At 32.6% G+C, this 19,111-nt stretch overlaps 2 protein-coding genes and 1 pseudogene across 10 annotated transcripts; all 3 read right to left on the minus strand.

The window, feature by feature from the left end:
* Positions 1-735: 735 nt before the first annotated feature.
* Positions 736-5,979, minus strand: LOC108828493 (kinesin-like protein KIN-14N). 2 transcript variants are annotated; one of them, XM_018602207.2, is made up of 16 exons: positions 5,824-5,979; positions 5,296-5,540; positions 4,568-4,712; positions 4,376-4,485; positions 4,190-4,309; positions 3,914-4,117; positions 3,663-3,839; positions 3,049-3,123; positions 2,814-2,960; positions 2,591-2,729; positions 2,238-2,509; positions 1,938-2,146; positions 1,769-1,850; positions 1,571-1,675; positions 1,383-1,487; positions 736-1,169 (listed from the first exon to the last, which is right to left on the minus strand). In XM_018602207.2, the coding sequence occupies exons 2-16, from the start codon at positions 5,488-5,490 to the stop codon at positions 993-995; spliced, it is 2,262 nt and encodes a 753-aa protein (XP_018457709.2). In that variant the 5' UTR covers positions 5,491-5,540; positions 5,824-5,979; the 3' UTR covers positions 736-992. The 2 variants fall into 2 exon arrangements, with proteins under 2 accessions (XP_018457709.2, XP_018457711.2); XM_018602209.2 differs by having other exon boundaries at positions 5,729-5,944.
* Positions 5,980-10,449: 4,470 nt separating this feature from the next.
* LOC108853772 (ETHYLENE INSENSITIVE 3-like 3 protein) lies at positions 10,450-12,331 on the minus strand. Of its 8 annotated transcripts, none has more exons than XR_008938310.1 (3): positions 12,069-12,303; positions 11,863-11,909; positions 10,450-11,474 (listed from the first exon to the last, which is right to left on the minus strand). XR_008938310.1 is itself a non-coding variant. In XM_018627208.2 (2 exons), the coding sequence occupies exons 1-2, from the start codon at positions 12,024-12,026 to the stop codon at positions 11,087-11,089; spliced, it is 546 nt and encodes a 181-aa protein (XP_018482710.2). In that variant the 5' UTR covers positions 12,027-12,276; the 3' UTR covers positions 10,450-11,086. The 8 variants fall into 8 exon arrangements, 2 of the variants coding, with proteins under 2 accessions (XP_018482710.2, XP_056849477.1); XR_008938309.1 differs by having other exon boundaries at positions 11,591-11,909; positions 12,069-12,300; XR_008938306.1 differs by having other exon boundaries at positions 10,450-10,524; positions 10,614-11,474; positions 11,863-12,274.
* A 4,006-nt stretch (positions 12,332-16,337) lies between these two features.
* On the minus strand, positions 16,338-17,790 carry LOC108830828 (uncharacterized; annotated as a pseudogene).
* Between the last annotated feature and the right edge of the window lie 1,321 nt (positions 17,791-19,111).

Raw genomic sequence — 19,111 nt, forward strand, 5'->3', positions numbered from 1 at the left:
TTTCATACAATTGTTTCATACAATTGCTGGGTTTAGTGAATTTATAAATGACTAACAGAACGAAATGAAACATTTTTATTATACAATTGTTTTATATTTTGGTACATTTCCATGCATGAATTACCAATCACTAGTCACAACCAATTTGAGATGATAGACTATAGAGTACCATGATCCTATCGCTATCAGTTTAACTCTCTTTTTTTTGTCATCAACTCTTTGTTTTCTTAAAAAAAAATTGAAACACCAATACCACATTCATGTGGAAGTGAAACTTGTGGTAGCACAGACACAATGACATTATTAACAAAAGTAATCACTGGACTAAAAGTTAATTTGTTTGTAGATAAGCTACCATTTAATCAAGTGAAATTTCATGTTTAATTAAGAAACAAACATCCTTTTTGGGTCAAAAAAACAAACACTTATTTATTTATTTTTGTCAAACAAGCAATTATTTATCTAATCAAATGAATTTTCATGTTGATCAACGAGATACTTTTACTAAAACAGATCCACTATACAAGACTTTGTTCCTATTAAGGTCTTGAGTTAGTCTAGAGTATCGTCAGCTCAGGGAAATCTGATCATTTTACTAAAACAGAAACACTAACCATTCATATCAAAGTTCTGACCAAACAGGCAAACACTACCATTAGACATCTACACCAGGTTACTTGATCAATAACAAAGATAAATTAACATTTTAAATCTCAGGAAAATAATTAAAACAAATCCAAAAACAAATAAAATCCTATTGACCAGAAGCATAAAGAAAAGTTACAATACAACAGATAACAGATATAATAAATTCTAAACCAATCTATACACATTACAAAACGAAGGTCTTTGTGTGTTTCCCGTTAGAATTCATCCCATCATTCATCAAGTATTGTGACCATATTTTAAGTACAAACATTCATATAATTAACTTAGAAAATGATGCTTCAGCTTCGGTTTCAAACTTCAAGTTTCATCTTTCTCTTTGTCTCTCATCCAAGGCTCAAACGATCCAACTGTTTGATGTTAGTCTGCCTTCGTGGAGTTCCAATCTCACAAGCATTTACTCTCGCTGCAAATCTAAGCGAGCAGAGTGACTCACCGGTCGATGAAGATTCCGGTGCAATGTTCACAAACATTAGTGTCTTTGAGTCACCTCCTAAGCAAGGCTGAAAATACAAAATGAAACATTAGTTCTATCATGATACACAATTTAAGAAACAAAACCTCTTGATAATCTGTTTTTTGTTTCGTAAGCTAGTTAGTATTATGGACATCATCCCATCGGAAATTGGAAGAGATATTAACTAGTACTATATAAGAGAGATAGACCAATCCATTTATCACCGGTTGATTTTAGGTTAGAAACCTATAGTTAGTACCTGGAGAAGATAAGTGAGCTTCGAGTTTCGGAATGGAACATGGTCTTCCTTTTTTCCTAATGCGAAAATGACATCCCCAAGAGATGACAAGCTTTTGTTGATTGCCTAAAGAAAGAAAGAAAGAAAGAACGTTTGATTGTTGCAAGAAGATCCATAATCTTATTTTGATGTTAGTAAAGAACTATAACCTGGGTTTCTTTAAGTCTGTCTCCTGTTGATCCACTCTTTGATAAACGCTCACTCCCCGCAAGATCAATCAGGTTCAAGACTCCTTGTACTTGTTGCTCAGTACTCTGTAAGAACAAAAAAAACAGTTTGGTTTATTTGACAAAACATAAAGCAAACTCTATCAGAAAACAAAAAAAACAGTTTGGTTAATAAAGTACCTCATTGACACCAGAGATTCTTAGTGTGAAAACAAAATGGCTTCTTGACGATTGCTCGTTCATCTGAGTCTTCCCTACCGATCTAAAGAGAAAAAATAAATAAATAACTTTTAGAAAAACCATAACAATCTGTTAATGGGTTTTACTATAAGATATTAATTACTATAACCTGTTACGAGCAGCGTGATCTAAGAGGAAGGAAACCTCTCGAGAGCTTTTAACATCCAAAATAGTAAGCTCAGCGACATGCGTGTTCCCATGAGCATCATGTTTAATAGCATGTTTCTGCGGAGATACACCATTGTCCGTTCTCACTGCTTCTTTGTTCGTAGACAAGAGGTCTCTGATAGTTTCATTGTAAATTTCCAACATAGAAACCTGATACAACAATACTAAGAAAGTTACATATGGATATATACTAACCACAACAAGAATGCATATGCTCAAAAAGACTGAGATAGTTTTTTACCTGCAGTTCGTATTTCCAACCTTGAGAACGAAGAGACTGCCTCGTTTCAAATATCTGCTCCAAACAACGAGGGATCAGTCCTTTCTCCTCGACGTTCCCTGGCTTACCCATCATCGTGTAAGTTTTTCCCGAACCGGTTTGTCCGTATGCGAAAATGCACACCTTGTAACCATCTAGAGCACTTTGAACAAGTTGAGAAATCTCTATGAAAACGTCTTCTTGTGATGTGTTAGGCACAAAGACCTTATCAAATGTAAACGAATGCTTTTGCGCTGTCCAAACATCAACAAAAAAAATGTTAAGAAGCTGTGGTAACTTCCAAGTTGTTGCAGAGGTTCTGTTCAGTTTCATACCGTTTTGCATCAGGTCAATACCACGACCAAGTAGTTCTAGTGATGCTGGGTAAGAAATGATTTTCCCCTCATCACCGTTGTTCTCTCCTGGCAGTAGAGGTCTTACTCTACAGAACACACGTATGTTCCCTTTCAGTTCCTGCAAGTTTAGATTAAAGAAACTGTGATCAGTCAAAGTTTACACAAAGGGAAGAAAAAAAAAAGTGGCAAGAGGTTAAGTTACAAGAATAGTATTGTGCAGCTTCTTCCGTAGCTTTTCTCCTTCAACGAGTTTAAGCTCTGCTTCTTCTACACGACTTTTCAGATCGATAATGGTTTGCTTCTGCTCTTCAAACTCATTCATCTTCTCAAATGTAGTTAGATCAGACATCTAATAACCATAAACAAATCAAGAATGGCATTAAAAAGAAAAAACTTTTAACACTTGTAAAATCTAATATAAGCATACTGTTTGAAACCTGCAGTTGCCTATCAGAAGATACTAGTTGATCATGCAAGTCTCGTATCTGGTTACTCTGGGAAGAACAAGTAGCCTGGACCAATAAAGTTTACATTCATCTTAATAAAAATAATCTGCAGTAGACCTTTTGCAAGAAATTATTTAATTAAATAATCTGCAGTAGACTTTTTGCAAGAAATTATTTTATAAAAATAATCTGCAGTAGACCTTTTGCAAGAAATTATTTAATAAAAATAATCTGCAGTAGACCTTTTGCAAGAAATCATTTTATAAAAATACTCTGCAGTAGACCTTTTGCAAGAAATTATTTAATAAAAATAATCTGTAATAGATTTTAGCAAGAAATTATTTTATAAAAATAATATGCTGTAGATTTTTGCAAGAAATTATTTTTATATAAATAATCTTCTGTAGATTTTTGTAAGAAATTATTTAATAAAAATAATCTGTAGTAGATTTTAGCAAGAAATTATTTTATAAAAATAATATGCTGTAGATTTTTGCAAGAAATTATTTTATAATAATAATGTGCTGTAGATTTTTGCAAGAAATTATTTTACAAAAATAATAAGCTGTAGATTTTTGTAAGAAATTATTAAAAGGTAAGGAAACCTCAAGCTCAGCTATGGTGTCTTTGAAGTCATTGTACTTGGCTGCCTCGGTTTGTAAAGTTTTTAATTCCGTCAAATGGTGATCACGTTCATCTTTAGCCTGCTGAAGCTCCACCTTGAGACTCGCAACTTCGTTTAACAGTTCAGCTTTCTGCTTCATGATATCATCTTGAGAGGCCTAAGAAACCAAGACAACTCAGTCATATTCGCAATGACTAACATACATTTGCTAACATTTAGAGTATCAATCACCTTTGAAGCAGCAAGTTGATCCTGCAATGCTGAGAACTGACCCTTCAAGTTGCCAATATTTTCAACAATGGCAGTCCTTTCTTTCTCGCCCCGCTTTATAGTTTCGTGAGCTTCATCAAGATCGCCTTGCAGCTTGCTGTTGTACAGCTGCAAGCTTGAGTTATACTCTTGCAACAGTTTGTACATGTCATTCACCGATTGTATCTGAACAAAACACACAAGAAGTCAGTGAAGATTAGGTTAGACAGCAATTTTAACATTTTTGAGTTTCCTCACCCTTTGATTAGCTGTTTGAAGCTCTCCCTGTGCTTTTCCTAGCTCTTCTGTGAGACCAGCTTGTGCCTTTTCAACAGCAAGTCTTGCTTCTTTCTCTTCCCCAAGAGAATCATTTGCAGCCTTAAAGCACAACATATCAAATTAAAACCGACAATATTTTTTAGACATTATTTAACCAATTCTTACTAGCTTCTCTGTTTGTTCCTTGGCAAGTTGAATTTGAGCAGATTCAAAGTTCTTCCTCAGCTCCTCAATTATCATATTCAACTCCTCTTCTTTGTTTCTCAAGCTAGCCTCTGTCATAATATTGCAATAATACAAAGTTTAAATTCCAAAACTTTTTAAAGGAAACAAAAAATATTCAACAACCAAACTCACCCATATCAGCACAATGCTTCTCATTCATTTCCAAGGCATTCTTCAACTTCTCTTGCTCAAAAGCATAATCAAGCTCGAGTTCTTGAAACCATCTAATGCAAAGTCTAAGTCTTTTTATATAATCCATCATATTCTCGCATCTCTCCTGCAAAAATCAACCGCCAAGAAGAACATTCAAAATTCAACTCAGACTAAAAAAGGTCAAACACATAAACAAAAGTCTTTAATGCCTTATCAAACCGATAAAACTATTTTGGTCCCACAAACTGTCTTATAACACTCAAAACATCTTCCAAAAACCAACAGATCCAACTAGAAAAGCTAGTAAGCAAAAACTGAAATTAAAGCCTAGAGATTCTATCACAAAGGATCAACACATAAAACAAGTCTTTCATTTTAAGGTCCTACAAAATGTCTTATAACAATCAAATCTTCAAAAAGAAAGCATACGGTTCCAACCAAAAAAGCCAGTAAAACTACTTGAAATTCAAAGTTTCATTACTCAAGATTTTAACAACTTAAACTCTTTGTTAACAAGAACACTAATTGGTAAACTTATTCAGGACCACACAACATAATCAAATTCAACCATCAGACATATTTTCAAACATTTAAATATACAATAGATTCATTTTTTATCCTCACCAAAAACTTAAATTACATAGTTAAAAACAAGAAAAGAATTGATTTATATAATATATTTAATGAGGGTGCAGAAAAGTAGAAACCTTGTAGTTGAACTTGCTTTTGTACTTGATTCTCTCATTAAGAAGAGCTTCAACGTCTTCTCTACTGAACTCAACCGGACCATATTCAGATCCCGCCGTGCTCGCCGGAGCACTGTTCGACGTCAGATCTTTTGACCCATTTGCCACCGGGAAAGCTGACCGGATTCTTCCATTGTTTGCCATCGCCCCCACCATAACAAGGAACAAAATAACTGTTCTCTTATTGTTACTTAATCACTTCAAACCTGCAAAAAAAAGGCAGAGATCTTTAGAAATAAAGAACGATAATAAATTGAGTAAAAAGATTAAATATTGGGAAAAAGACAGGAACCCCGTGAAGATTGATTTGAACGGAAAAAAAATGTTCTGAAGAGAAAAAAAAACGTAAAAATTGAGACTTTAAGAGAGAGGAATAAGAAGTAAAGAAACCCACTGATCTTGAAGAATGGATGTGGATTTCAGAGAAGAAGAAAACAAGCCTAGATTTGTGTGTGGATGGAAGAAGATGAAGATATTAAAATGAGGTACCTTTAGCATTTAAGAGGGCATTGTACTAAAAGGATTTGGGGTTTTGGAAATGGAGGCACGTTTCAGTTTTGTTCCTCTCGTCTTCCTTCCTGCTGCTGGTTTTCTTTTCTATATTTGTTGTTTGAATGTTCAAAGAGAGAGAGAGATGAGAGAGGTGGACGTGGGGCCGTTGATTGGATCTGAAGTCACCGAGGTAATGTAATCACAGCCGTTGCTTTGTTAAGCAGCAAAGAAATCGGAGAAAAGATGTGTGTAATGGTTGGAGTTTTTACGAGTACGGGGCAGTGGGGGTAAAGGTCCAGTGGACTTAATTATGACTCTATTCCATATACAAAAATAATTATTTTTTTCTGGCAATAAACAAAAAATAACATAAATGGAAAAGAACATTCTTTAAAGTTTAAACCAGAGTCCAGACTTTTTAAATGTTAAAATAGAAAAAAGATTTTGCCAAATATTCATTTATGGAATATCTTGTAAAAATGAATCGTCGATAATTTATTTTCTCAATTAAAACTTGGTTTACAAAATTGTTTAAACCATCACATTCTAAATCATAAGATAGTATGTTCAACTAAATCATACTGTTATTTATTATAATTTATGTTTTAAATTAAATATGTTGTTTGGACTTTAACTTTGTTTTATTATAAGTGTTGTTCTATATTTTAAAGTAAATATTAAATGTTTTCTAATTTTTACGCTTATTTTTAATTTATTAATTAATAAAATTAAAAGAATAATGTATTAAATACGGTTAAAATAGAAAATTTAATAACTTTTAGTTTTTGTATAAAAATCTTGAGCGAAATTTATAATAAAACGAAAAAATACATATTTTGATGTTTAATAAAGAAAACTCAAAATTGAGATTTTGATTATGGATTATGGCTCATATTTTGAGATGGGATCTTATTGTTTTGTTGTGAACAAAGATTAAATTATCTTTACCATATGCTATATCGGTAACCTCACAGATTTAAAGCTAAAATGACGATTAATAAAAAATGAAGAAAAACTAGCAATAACGTGTCGGTAAAATGTGATACGTCAACATTTTTAGAGAATAGATTCCTTTCAGAAAAAGTGGATATTTTATCTTACCGAAATTACCCTTAGCATCACGCCAAAGATTGCTTGAATCAGTCACGTTTCTGTTTTGAAAAGGCATGGGCTACTATTGTCCGAATGAAAAATTGTCTGTTGTCGTGTAATTCTTAGATTCTGTCTCGTACCCTGACGAGATGTCCAATTTCATGTGAAAAAAGGTTAGGTAAACTCTAATGGCCCGAGCAACGAGCTCAGTTGGCAGCTGAAATATCGTCGTTAATATGGTTTGTGAAATTGACGTTTATTAAGCAGTGAATTTAAACGATTGTAAGATACATCATATTAATATAACTTTTGTTCAAATAAAATATGTCAAGTTTTGTTAGGTTAGCGAATGGTGACAGAGTCATTTACTGTGTTGACAAAAAAAGAAGAGGAGACGTTTAGTGCATTCGAGACGCACTAATAATTTTCAATTTTTGCACTCTAATGGTATTTCCTAAATTGGATCGTGGAATACGCAGAAAGAAAAATAAATGTTATTTATTTAATCTGTTTAATTCCATAATGTTGCAAACCTTTTAGTTTTGGGAAAATTGGAAAAAATAGACACTCTCATCTTTTTAGTTCACCTTTTATATATTTGAATCCACTGTGTAAAATAAGACTTTGATTGATATGGTTTTTCAAGTTTGTGCATATATTAAGATATAATTTATATTTGGGTAAAGCACATACTACTTTATGCAAAGGTGATTAATAGGGTGATGCAAGGATCATGCCAAATCTGAATTAATCAAATTATGTCATATAAAGTAGAATTAAGTACTTTTGTAAAATGTATTTAGACTATGGGTTTGTAACAATCGTGGCTTCGAATATCAAGTTGAACATGTCTAGAACTCAGTTTTGGCAAACTGGTATAATATATGATTATAAATTTCATTTCGTAGTTAATAAATATTTTTAAAATGATTTGTGGTATGCATGTAGCTTGTATTTGAATTTTTCTTGTTCGACGAAGTGGTCTCCCTTGGATTTTTTGATTGATTAAAGATACAGCTATTTTTGATCATTGTTTATCTTCCAGTTTTTAACGATATTAATGATATTAGAAGCGTACATTAAAACCCACAAAACTGAAGATAACGATCACAATATTTGTCCGGAAGTAACCACATCGTGGTGGTCTAGTAGTCTCCACTAGAAGAGGAGTGCTCTATTGATCTAGACCAAGGTTTAATTTCCTTCTAATGCGAGATTATTAGCTCTATATGTGGTTACGCAGATATTAATCCATGTTTACGATCCATTTGAATATCTAGGAAAAGATCCAATTTTTGAACTGCATTTTCCATCTAAAAATTAGATATGTATTTTCAATAAATCCGGATTTAACCTTTTTCATTTAAAAAAGGAAAAATGATTGTTGGCTACATGAAGTATTGGTCATCACAAGGCTAACTATGCAAACTAAATTAATGTATACCTAGCTACACGAAGTATATGTTATGCGTGACAACATCCCTCAACTTAATGATATTATGTAGTTATTAACATCACAAGTTTAATTTCATTCATCCCAAAACTAATGTGGATGACAAAAACCGTTTAAATACCACATCTTATCAATTAAAATATAACCAATATGACCGTAATTTATCTAAAATTAGATTTAAAACCACGCTTTAAAAGCGTAAGAATATTTTTAACAAAATTTAATTTACTAAATCAATATGTCTTAATATTTTTTGATTAGTAGTGTTTTACCTTTTTATTTTAGTGAATTTGAAAACTATATAATTATATTATTTTGTTCCTATTAAATTTGAAAGTTATATAAGATTATTTTTAAATTATTTTAATCTGTTTTATTATTAAAATTTAATATAGTTATGTAATTCATTTGATTAATTATGTGATATATACTTATCTGATAATTGTTTTATTATAAAACTTATTTGATTTCTATTTATATATTGACTCTAAATTTTTATTTTTAATACAAAAATAATTAAATTAATGAATTATTTTATTTATATTTTCATAAACAAAAATTTCATTCACTTAAACTTAGTAAAACTGTAATATTAGATTTGTATTATTAGATTATATTTATTCTTAAAATTATATTATTAATAACTATATACACAAGATAAAATTTGGTTTAAGTTGACATAAAATAAGTTTTAACCAAACAAAATGTCAGATTGACATTAAATAAGTTTTATAATTAAAAATAAATATAAAATATTTTATATGACTTTCAAATTTATATAAATATAAATAATATAATTATATACTTTTCAAATACACTAAAATAAAAATTCTAAAATATTTGTTTTGTAAATTAAATTTTGTTAAAAAAATTCTTACGCTTTTAAAACGCGGTTTAAAATATAATTTTACATAAATTACGATCAGGTTGATAATATTTTAATTGATAAAACGAGATATTTAAACGGTCTCTGTCACCTACATCCGTTTTAGGATGAATGAAAATAAACTCGTGATGTTAATTACACAATATCATTAAGTTGAGAGATGTTGTCATGCATAACATATACTTCATGTAGCTAGGTATACATTAGTTTAGTTTGCATGGTTAGCCATGTGATGATTAATACTTCACGTAGCCAGCGATCATTTTGCCTTTAAAAAAATATTTGTCTGGAAGTTATGACTGGAGGTCATGTAAATAGATTGTTTATCTATTTACATAAATTACATATTCTTTTATTTATAGTTGTGACTGGAAGTTATGTAAATAGATTGTTATAAGAACATATATAACGTTAATTCCCACGTCGTAAACATATTTTAAGGTTATGACTAAATAAGCATGTATATTAAATGATTAATGTATTTTCTCCTCAGTTTGGGAGTTTGTTCCATATCCCCTTCTTAGAAGCACTAGGGTCTGGCCCGGGCTACGCCCGGGGTTTTTTATTTAAATTTTAGGTTATATTATATATTTTGTATGTTTATATAAGTACTTAGGTAACTATAAAATTATTTTCAATCATTTAATTTTCTGTATATGAGTTTTAAAAATTTTAGTATTCAAATTTTTGATATTTTTGTTATTGGAAATTATATATAAGGTGAGAACCAAAATGAAAAATTGATTAAATTTTATTTATGTGTGACTGAAGGAATGTTTCATTTCATTTAATTTTCTATAAACTATTTACCAATTATTCTTGTAGTAATTTAATTGACTCTCTCTTTAAAGCCCATAGTCCTTTGAAAAACTATTTTTTTTTAAAACAACGTTTTAAAATTTGTAATATTTTTATACATTCTTACAACCCAACTAATCAGGCTCATGATCTGAATATTTGTTTATCTCTAACTGATATAAGTTTTGATGTAAGACTTTATTAAATGTACAACCAATTATAATTTTATTATAATTTTAGAACCATTTAATTCACAATTTTTACATGTGCCTTTTCAAAAAAATTGTTCCACTTCGTCCTAACTCTAGTAGCGTCAGCGACGTGAGGATCAAGTAACATACCAAGAAGTAAAGAGCGAAAGAGTTGAGACCAAGTAATTAGGTAAAGCGATAGATAAGTCTTTTGCAAATAATTGGATCTCATAATCAAGCTCATAGTTATTCAAGACTACTGCCATGTTTTTTTGAACCTGCAACATAACTTGCCAAAAAAAAAGAAAAAATTAAGACAATACCAAAAGATTATAAGATCTTAAGCTACCTCACAATGGTTACTTACTTAACCTCCCAACAAAAACGTCAAGAAACTATGCTCGAAACCATGAGAAGTCATCATCAAATGCACAATAGGAATCAAATCTCTGAGACTGTTACTGTCACTCTGAAACTGAGTAGACAAATCTCTTTCTTCATTTTCATGTAAACCATGGGGTGGGGTTGAAGTACTTCTACTGAGGCCTCAAACCCATTGTTGTGAGATGGGTTCATTTCTATAAGATCTTCTTCCTGATTATTCACAAACACTGCAGAAGGATTATAGAAGTTTTAACCTGACCCAAACTGCAACTCCTGGTTATGGTTTGGTCCGTAAACCGTTCCTCTACAGGCATCATAGCTTGTCCACTAACAGGGAGAAGATGAGTACAGTTGCTATCAAACTCTGGAACCACCAATACCAGACCGTTCTCCTCTGGTCCTAAGGCTATGTTTGGTTCCAAAACACCTTCTTCACGGTGATGAGTACCGTTGATGTTATGTCCTAGCAGAGGCATCAACATGATTCATGTCAGGTATAACATTTCTCTGTTCAGCTTCTGATCTGCTTCTTGGTCTTTTCCTTCTCCTGTGTTTCTCTGCTTTATCTTGATCTCTTACTGGCTGCGAGGTGGCTGTTAATGAACCTGAAGCCTCCTCTGTCCCGTCAACATCATTGTCACTGTTCACCACAGTTTTGTTGGTCAGAGATCTTCTTGGGCGCTTCGCTTGGGAACCGGTTTTGTTGGTACGTTCTTTGATTCTTTTGAGGCGTACACGATCCTTCCACAGCCGTCTCTCGAGGTCTACTGCGTCAATGTATTTACCGCTCACGTCAACCTCGGCTACGTTGTCGCTAGCTAAGTCATCAGGCACATTCTCCATCCTATCACAATATATAAACAACAAAGCTTTGACTTTAAGCAACATAAACAAAAAAAAAGACCAACGCATATATTCATTGGTCCAGTAGTTTCGCATGAGAATGAACATAAAACTAACACTTTGATTCAACCCACAAAACGAAATCATCCCTGACTATTGAAATTGAAAACCTTTTTTGGGAGTCGTCATCAGTTCGATACAGTTCGCCGAGGAAAATAGGTCAGAACAAATAAGAGTTAATTTTATAAAAAAAAAAACAAAAATCAGGAAAAAAAAACATAACAACATGATGTTAACCGGACACACGAACATGACTCGTGAACAGGACGACGGTAAATAATATCTCAGAACAATCGATATATAGATTAAAACAGAAAAGATCACTCAACATCCACCATGAGCAAATCCACCAGAATAAGCTCCCCACCCGAGCAGCCTGGCCTCGACAACCGATGAAAACCGGCCGGATTTCAAGTCGAGAAAACAATTTCGGGTTAGCAGCCATCAAGAGAGATGTGTAGGAAGAGATGAGTATGAGAAAGATGAGTAGCATAGAGATTATGGAGATGGTGATCCGCAGAAGAGAGTTACTAACCTATTTATATCGAAATCGTCGACGGAAAAACGCAACTGAAATAAAAATTAATGGGATTAAAGACAGAGTAATCACAACGCCGCCCGTTACAGGAACTGAATCGTCACCGCCTTCGTCAATCGAAGAGAAACGGAAAACACAATCGCGTTCATTAGCTCAGATTAAAAGCCCAGAGTCTGATTTCGGTTCAAGCCCATCAGAGGAAAGGTAGATCGACGTGGATGTATGCTGTGTTTTCATTGGTCTGAATTAAATAAGTGACGTGGACACTCTCTCCTTTTAGTATAGTATTGATTTTTAAGTTGTAACATTCTATTTAGTGCTGACATGTCACTTTCATAGAGCTTCTCACAGCCTATATTTATTAACCCTTTTGTTACTAGAGAATTTACAAATAATGCCACTATACCATAATCATACGACCACCTTTACATTAATTCTTTTCTAAATTAACCGGGCCGTTCTACAGAACCGTTTAGTGATGATTTAACAGATTTTTTCTCTCTTAATCACTTCAACCGGAAATCAAGACTTTGACCATTAATATATCGGTTTTTCACCTGTCAGAATAACAAAAGCATAGTCGGTATATAATGATGTCAATATACTAACGAACAAGGACAAAATCTTATCATGTAAATATGAACAAAGAAACCAAGAACATGTATATACAAAGCTTTCACTCCCAATTTGAAATTCACGAAAACAATGACGAAAAAGACAAAAGTCTTATGACATTTATATGAACAAAGATCCCAAGAACATTTTCAATAATACAAAGCTTCGTCATTTATATAAAACGCTTTCACTCCCAATTTCAAATTCATAAATACACTAATTAAAAAGAAACATTCTCATGGCATCCATATGAAAAAAAAAGTTTATAATAACAAGTTCAATATTACTAAGCTTTGAAATATATACCAATCTTCCACTCCCAATTTCAAGTTCTATTTTGCACTAGCGAAAAAGACTGTTATAATCATCTTCAGATGGTCATGTTACGAACCCTTATTTGGTCCTAATATGAGAGTCTTGGCACGTCAACATACACTAAAGTAAAGAAATTATTTTCAGTTTTCATCTACCATGAAAATAAACTATTTGATTGATTTTACTACCAAATAATATGAACTTTGACTAAAAATAAGATAATTAATAATTAAAGTAAACATATTATAAAATTAAACTTTAAATCTAAAAATGATAAAATATAAAGTTATAATAGATTATCAATAACAAAAAAAATAATAGTCTAATAATTTCATATCAATAAATTTTGGTTTTTTTGTTATCATTTTTTACTGACATAGTATAAATTTATCAAAATCTAAAGAATCACAAATCTTTTAGTTTATTTAAAAAATGTATGAAAATTTTAATGAAATATTATTAATTTTCTGAAATTTTACCGAGTTAACCGATGTTGGATCATTGGTTAATGTCGATGAAAAGGGTTTTATCGGATTTTTAATTAATGGTTGTAAAATCCGAACTGAATTATTTACGGGTCACTATATTTCCGGACTGCATGTGGATCCGGATTGGATTGCCCAAAACATAAAAAAATTTAATATCAATGTTAGTCATGTAATAGTAATTGTACTCACGGAAACCACAAAATATAGTATTTATAATATTTTATTCAGATATTTGAGTTTCCGAGAAAAAATAATATGTCAAAACTAAAATTTTGTAAATATGTTCACCCTGCGCAAGGCGTTGGTTTTTTGTTATCATTTTTTACTGACATAGTACAAATTTATCAAAATCTAAAGAATCACAAATCTTTTAGTTTATTTAAAAATTGAATGAAAATTTTAATGAAATATTATTAATTTTCTGAAATTTTACCGAGTTAACCGATGTTGGATCATTGGTTAATGTCGATGAAAAGGGTTTTATCAGATTTTTAATTAATGGTTGTAAAATCCGAACTGAATTATTTACGGGTCACTATATTTCCGGACTGCATGTGGATCCGGATTAGATTGCCCAAAACATAGAAATTTTTAATATCAATGTTAGTCATGTAATAGTAATTGTACTTACAGAAACCATAGTATTTATAATATTTTATTCAGATATTTGAGTTCCCGAGAAAAAATAATATGTCAAAACTAAAATTTTGTAAATATGTTCACCATGCGCAAGGCGCAGTAATTTTAGTATTTCCATTGCGTCAAATGGGTGCCAAGTATTTCCCCCCTTTTTTCTTTGCAACTTTATTAAAACGTGAATTAGTTCGTCGGAGACTTCAGCGTTAAGCCATCATCTTTTAATCCCACTCATCTATGATTCTAGACAGTAAATATTATATCGCATGATAAAAAAACATGTACATTGATCAACTATTTGGAACATACTAGTTTAACAGTTTATATAAGATAGGAGATCCAGTCTATAGCGTACACGAAGTCTCCAAAATCTAAAACCTATCGTCTGAAATTTCTTACATGTAAACATATTTTATACAGTACGAAATATAAAGGTCTAGGCGTTTTATAGATGGACAAACTGCAAGATAGACAGATAGTGTTATTTTCACAGTTGTATTCTTTTCTTCGTATTAAATTGTGTATATAAAGTAAAATTTTTGGGGAAATGTAACAAACACTTCACATGAAGAAAAAGTTGTTGCCAAATCCATTTTCAATTTATGGTCGAGAGCTCCAAAGTTTTAATCTAAAGTCATTTTCTCAATATCAAACTTAGACCTACTTCATGGGCTAAAATAATAGTTTACTACTGTTCTGTTATATACTTAACTTGTTCAACTAACACGCTATGAAAACCATTGAAGAAAAGAAAACTTAACAAACTAGATTTTTTCATTTTCTATTCGAACCATTTTAAAATCAAGGAAAGAGTTTTGCAATTTCCAAAAACTTAAATGCACTCATGGACATTCCAGTGTCATTTTTGAGAGGGAAAGAAATTAAAATGTGTGGTAATCATTCTCTAAACCTATTTTTAGAAACACCAATGGATATGTGTCATACTTAATTTTTCTTTTTCCTTTGAACATATGTTAATATAAATAAGTGGTCCACTTTGGACTTTTTTTTTGTATTCATCGACCATAATAATTACTCTCACTCCACCCAATCGGTAAACCGACCTTACCAATCGATTATATAGTACAAAGATTAATCAGGTCATTGCCCTGGAATTTAATGATGGAAGAGGCAAATGCTAACATAGTGAAAATGTACCATGGGAAGAATGTTCAGAACTGAGATGGATTGATCTAGTTTACTTTTTAATTCTTTACCGTAAGTAATTTAGAGTTTTCTTGAGTTTAGCTTCATTCTCCATATGCTTAAACAGGTCATACTTTGATTTAGATTCGATGACTTTCTATACTTGTGTCAGTTGTGTGTGTGTAACTGTCAGTGTATACATACAGGGGAAAAATATATTCTGGAAGAACATATTAAAATAATCATAATTTAAAACTATTATAAAACTGCCACTTGACACTAATTGAAAATGAAGTTATCTTTTTGTAAATAAAACTGCCACTTGACACTAATTGAAAATGAAGTTATCTTGTTGTAAATAAAACTGCTTAGTTACCTCTACAAGTAGCTAGTAGTTATTGATAATGAGACAATAATTCGTTTGGGATTTGTTTTACGTTCAGCCGGGAATGAAAAATGCCGATGAATATTTGAATGTAGTCACATATTTGCGGGAACAACGGATTCAATACATGATGATAACTGCCTTTATTGGTGATGAAAAGGTTCGTGTAACTGAAATTTACAAATAATATTTCACCATATATTCAACATATAAAGTGAGAAGTTAGAATCCAATGATAATACATTAATGCTGTCTAACCAAAAGAGAAATGTAGTTTGATGCGTAGCTTCTGTATGCTTGCGTTTGAGAATGTAGTTGAGACATGCGTACTTCGGTTATGTTGGTCCATTTACTATTCTATATCTACCTACTCAAAATGGGTCCTCACTCCAACGGATAATTTCTATTTTTTTCTGGTTTTGTCTAGATTGATAAACTTTTATCGTATTTATTTTCCACTTAGACTTAGGGACGGATATAGAACAATTTTTTATCGGGGTCACAATATCACTTATAACTAAACTCATTTATAAAATAAATTGTTTTTTAAAAAAAAAAACACTTTACAAATTAATTCTACGTGATTCCATTTTCTAAAATCTTTTTATCACAGCTTCATTTGTTACTTTCTCAAACAATTCCTTTTCAACAAAACAAGTAATACAATCATTTAAAAATTGATCACTTATCCTGTTCCGCAAGTTAGTTTTCACAATCTTCATCGCAGAAAAGCATCTCTTAACTGTAGCAGTGGCAACTGGTAAAGTCAAAACTAGCTTTAAAAGCCGATAAACCAGAGGATGTGTAAGATGTTTCTTTGTCTCCACCATCATACATGCAAGATCTCCAAGATTCTTCAAAGTAGAAAATCTTTCATCTTCACGGATGTTATCAATATAGAGACCAAGTTGATGTTCAAGAGTCATCCGCTCCATAAGACTAAAATCCTCAGGATAAAACTCAGATAATCTCATAACTTTCAAGTGATCAAACTCACGAAATGAATCACTGGGGCTCAAAGAAGCAATGCAACCAAATAATTCAGTGTTAACCTCATCAAAGCGGTCATTAAACTCCTGAATTTGCATATCCAATACAGTGTAAAAGCATTCCACTTTGTAATGATGCAAGTTGGTTATATTGCTTCTTTTTCTTGAACTCTTCGAATTAAACTCATCATCCATGACCAGCAACTCAATCTTATAATTCTCACAGAAGGAAAAAACTTTGTTGATCAGAGATTCCCATCCACTTTCCCTGAGCTTATACAATTGTTGCTTGGTGGATTTCACAAGCGACATAGCATTCAGGATATCCAAGTCTTTCTTTTGAAGAGCCTTTGATAAACTATTTGTGATCCCAAGAAGAAGCAACATTAACTATAAGTAGAACACAAATTCAAAGGTGTAGAAGTAATTGAGAAGACCATTAGCTTATCGTCTTTTGATACCATCACTCCCATCACTTTTGACATACTCAAGTACTTTAATGATTGAAGAATACAAATCAACCAACCGCAGCAATGTCTTGTAGTGAGAACCCCAACGAATCTTACCAGGTCTTTGAAATGAAACGTCTTGGTTTAGTCCCTTTCGAGTCTTAATTTCACCTTTCTTAGTTTTTTCCTCTATTTTTTTCCGAGAATCTTCTCGAACCATATCTTTCCTCTTACAAGAAGCTCCAACCACATTTAACAAGGCAGCAAGCTTATCAAAGAAATCACCAACTCCATAATGCTTTTGAGCAACTGCCACGACGACTAACTGGAGCTGATGAACAAAACAATGGACATAATATGCAGAACTGCATTATCTTAGAATCAAATATCTCAATCCGTTGAATTCACCCTTCATATTACTCGCTCCATCATAACCTTGTCCTCTTAACTTTTTCATACTCAGTCCATGTTTAGCAAACAATGAATCAACAACACACTTTAGAGATAAAGAAGATGTCTTGCACATGAACTAGACCAACAAACCTTTTTTAACTATCCCATGTTTATCAACAAAGCGAAAAACCACAGCCATTTACTCTTTATCAGAAACATCTGCAGACTCATCCACCAACAACCAAAATATACCATGACCAACTTCTTGGATGAGACATGCGTACTTCGGTTATGTTGGTCCATTTACTATTCTATATCTACCTACTCAAAATGGGTCCTCACTCCAACGCATAATTTCTATTTTTTTCTGGTTTTGTCTAGATTGATAAACTTTTATCGTATTTATTTTCCACTTAGACAATAGACTCCAATGGTAAATCAAATTGAGTAGTACATAACGAGCGGATTGGACACTAAGTGATGGAGAGGCGGAAGCTATATAGGTTAAGGTTCGAAGTTTTGAACCCTAGATAGATAACTTGGAGCTTAAGGTAGCTCGAAGAAGATGACAATGGTGGCGAATACTCTTCGCAGTGTTCGTTAGAACTCTTAAGGGCGCGAATACTCTTCGCAGTGTTCGTTAGAACTCTTAAAGACCTTCAAAGTTTTATTAATCAAAATCCAAAGGTCACTAATTACACAAACCTAAGCCTCTTATTTATACTAAACGATTGAAAGCTAAAAAGGAAACTTAACTTTTATCAAATCCTAACAATAAAAGGAAAAACACGATGACTTGTAACCTAAGTAAAAAAGGGAAGCCATAACAATGGCGGTGAATGTGTTGATACGCTACATCAGGTTCCCCCAGACTGAGAAGGATTCGCCCACGAATCCGGTGCCGTATTATCACCATGAAATGGCGAAAGATGCTTAACATTAAAGACGTCCGAAGTACGTAGATGAGGCGGAAGACGAACACGATAGGCGTTAGGATTGATACACTCTAAAACTTCAACTGGTCCAATTTTTTTGGACTTAAGCTTATTGTATTCTCGTAATGGAAGCCGCTCCTTGGTCAGATACACCCAAACGAGATCGCTGAGGGCAAAGAGAACCTCACGACGCTTCTTATCTGCTGCATCTTTATACTTGGCTGTCGAAACCTCGAGATTAGACTTTGCTTGCTTGTGTATATCCTGTATGTCCGAAACAAAATCAACTGCTTCTCCATGATGACAAGTCTTGTCGGGAACAATAGATAGATCGAGAGGAGCCCGCGGGATGATACCATATACAACCTTAAAAGGCGAGAAACCCAGACTGCGGTTAACAGCATGGTTATGAGCAAACTCCGCTTGTCCCAGCTTACTATCCCATGATCGAATATTATCGCCCACAAGACAGCGTAACAAGTTTCCTAAAGAACGATTGGTAACCTCGGTTTGACCATCAGATTGAGGATGATAAGCAGTACTCATATCAAGGGAAGTACCCAAAAGCTTCCAGAGAGAGCGCCAGAAATGGCTCAGAAAGCGAGTATCTCGATCAGAAACTATTGAAGAAGGTAAGCCGTGGAGGCGATAGATTTCGCGAAAGAAAAGAACAGCCACATTAACAGCGT

This window comes from Raphanus sativus, chromosome 9 (genome assembly GCF_000801105.2).
Source record: "Raphanus sativus cultivar WK10039 chromosome 9, ASM80110v3, whole genome shotgun sequence".
Lineage (NCBI taxonomy): Eukaryota > Viridiplantae > Streptophyta > Magnoliopsida > Brassicales > Brassicaceae > Raphanus > Raphanus sativus.

Bases quoted from the DNA above. Each gene is read 5' to 3' on its own strand.
- LOC108828493 (XM_018602207.2), bottom strand. From the start codon at position 5,490: ATGGTGGGGGCGATGGCAAACAATGGAAGAATCCGGTCAGCTTTCCCG. The intron at 4,118-4,189 runs GTGAGGAAACTC...TGTTTTGTTCAG, and splicing joins TTCAAACAGCTAATCAAAGG to ATACAATCGGTGAATGACAT. The intron at 3,124-3,662 runs GTTTCCTTACCT...TTATTGGTCCAG, and splicing joins ACACCATAGCTGAGCTTGAG to GCTACTTGTTCTTCCCAGAG.
- LOC108853772 (XM_056993497.1), bottom strand. From the start codon at position 12,026: ATGCTACTCATCTTTCTCATACTCATCTCTTCCTACACATCTCTCTTG. The intron at 11,475-11,862 runs GTTGAGTGATCT...ATATTGTGATAG, and splicing joins TGGATTTGCTCATGGTGGAT to GATGGAGAATGTGCCTGATG.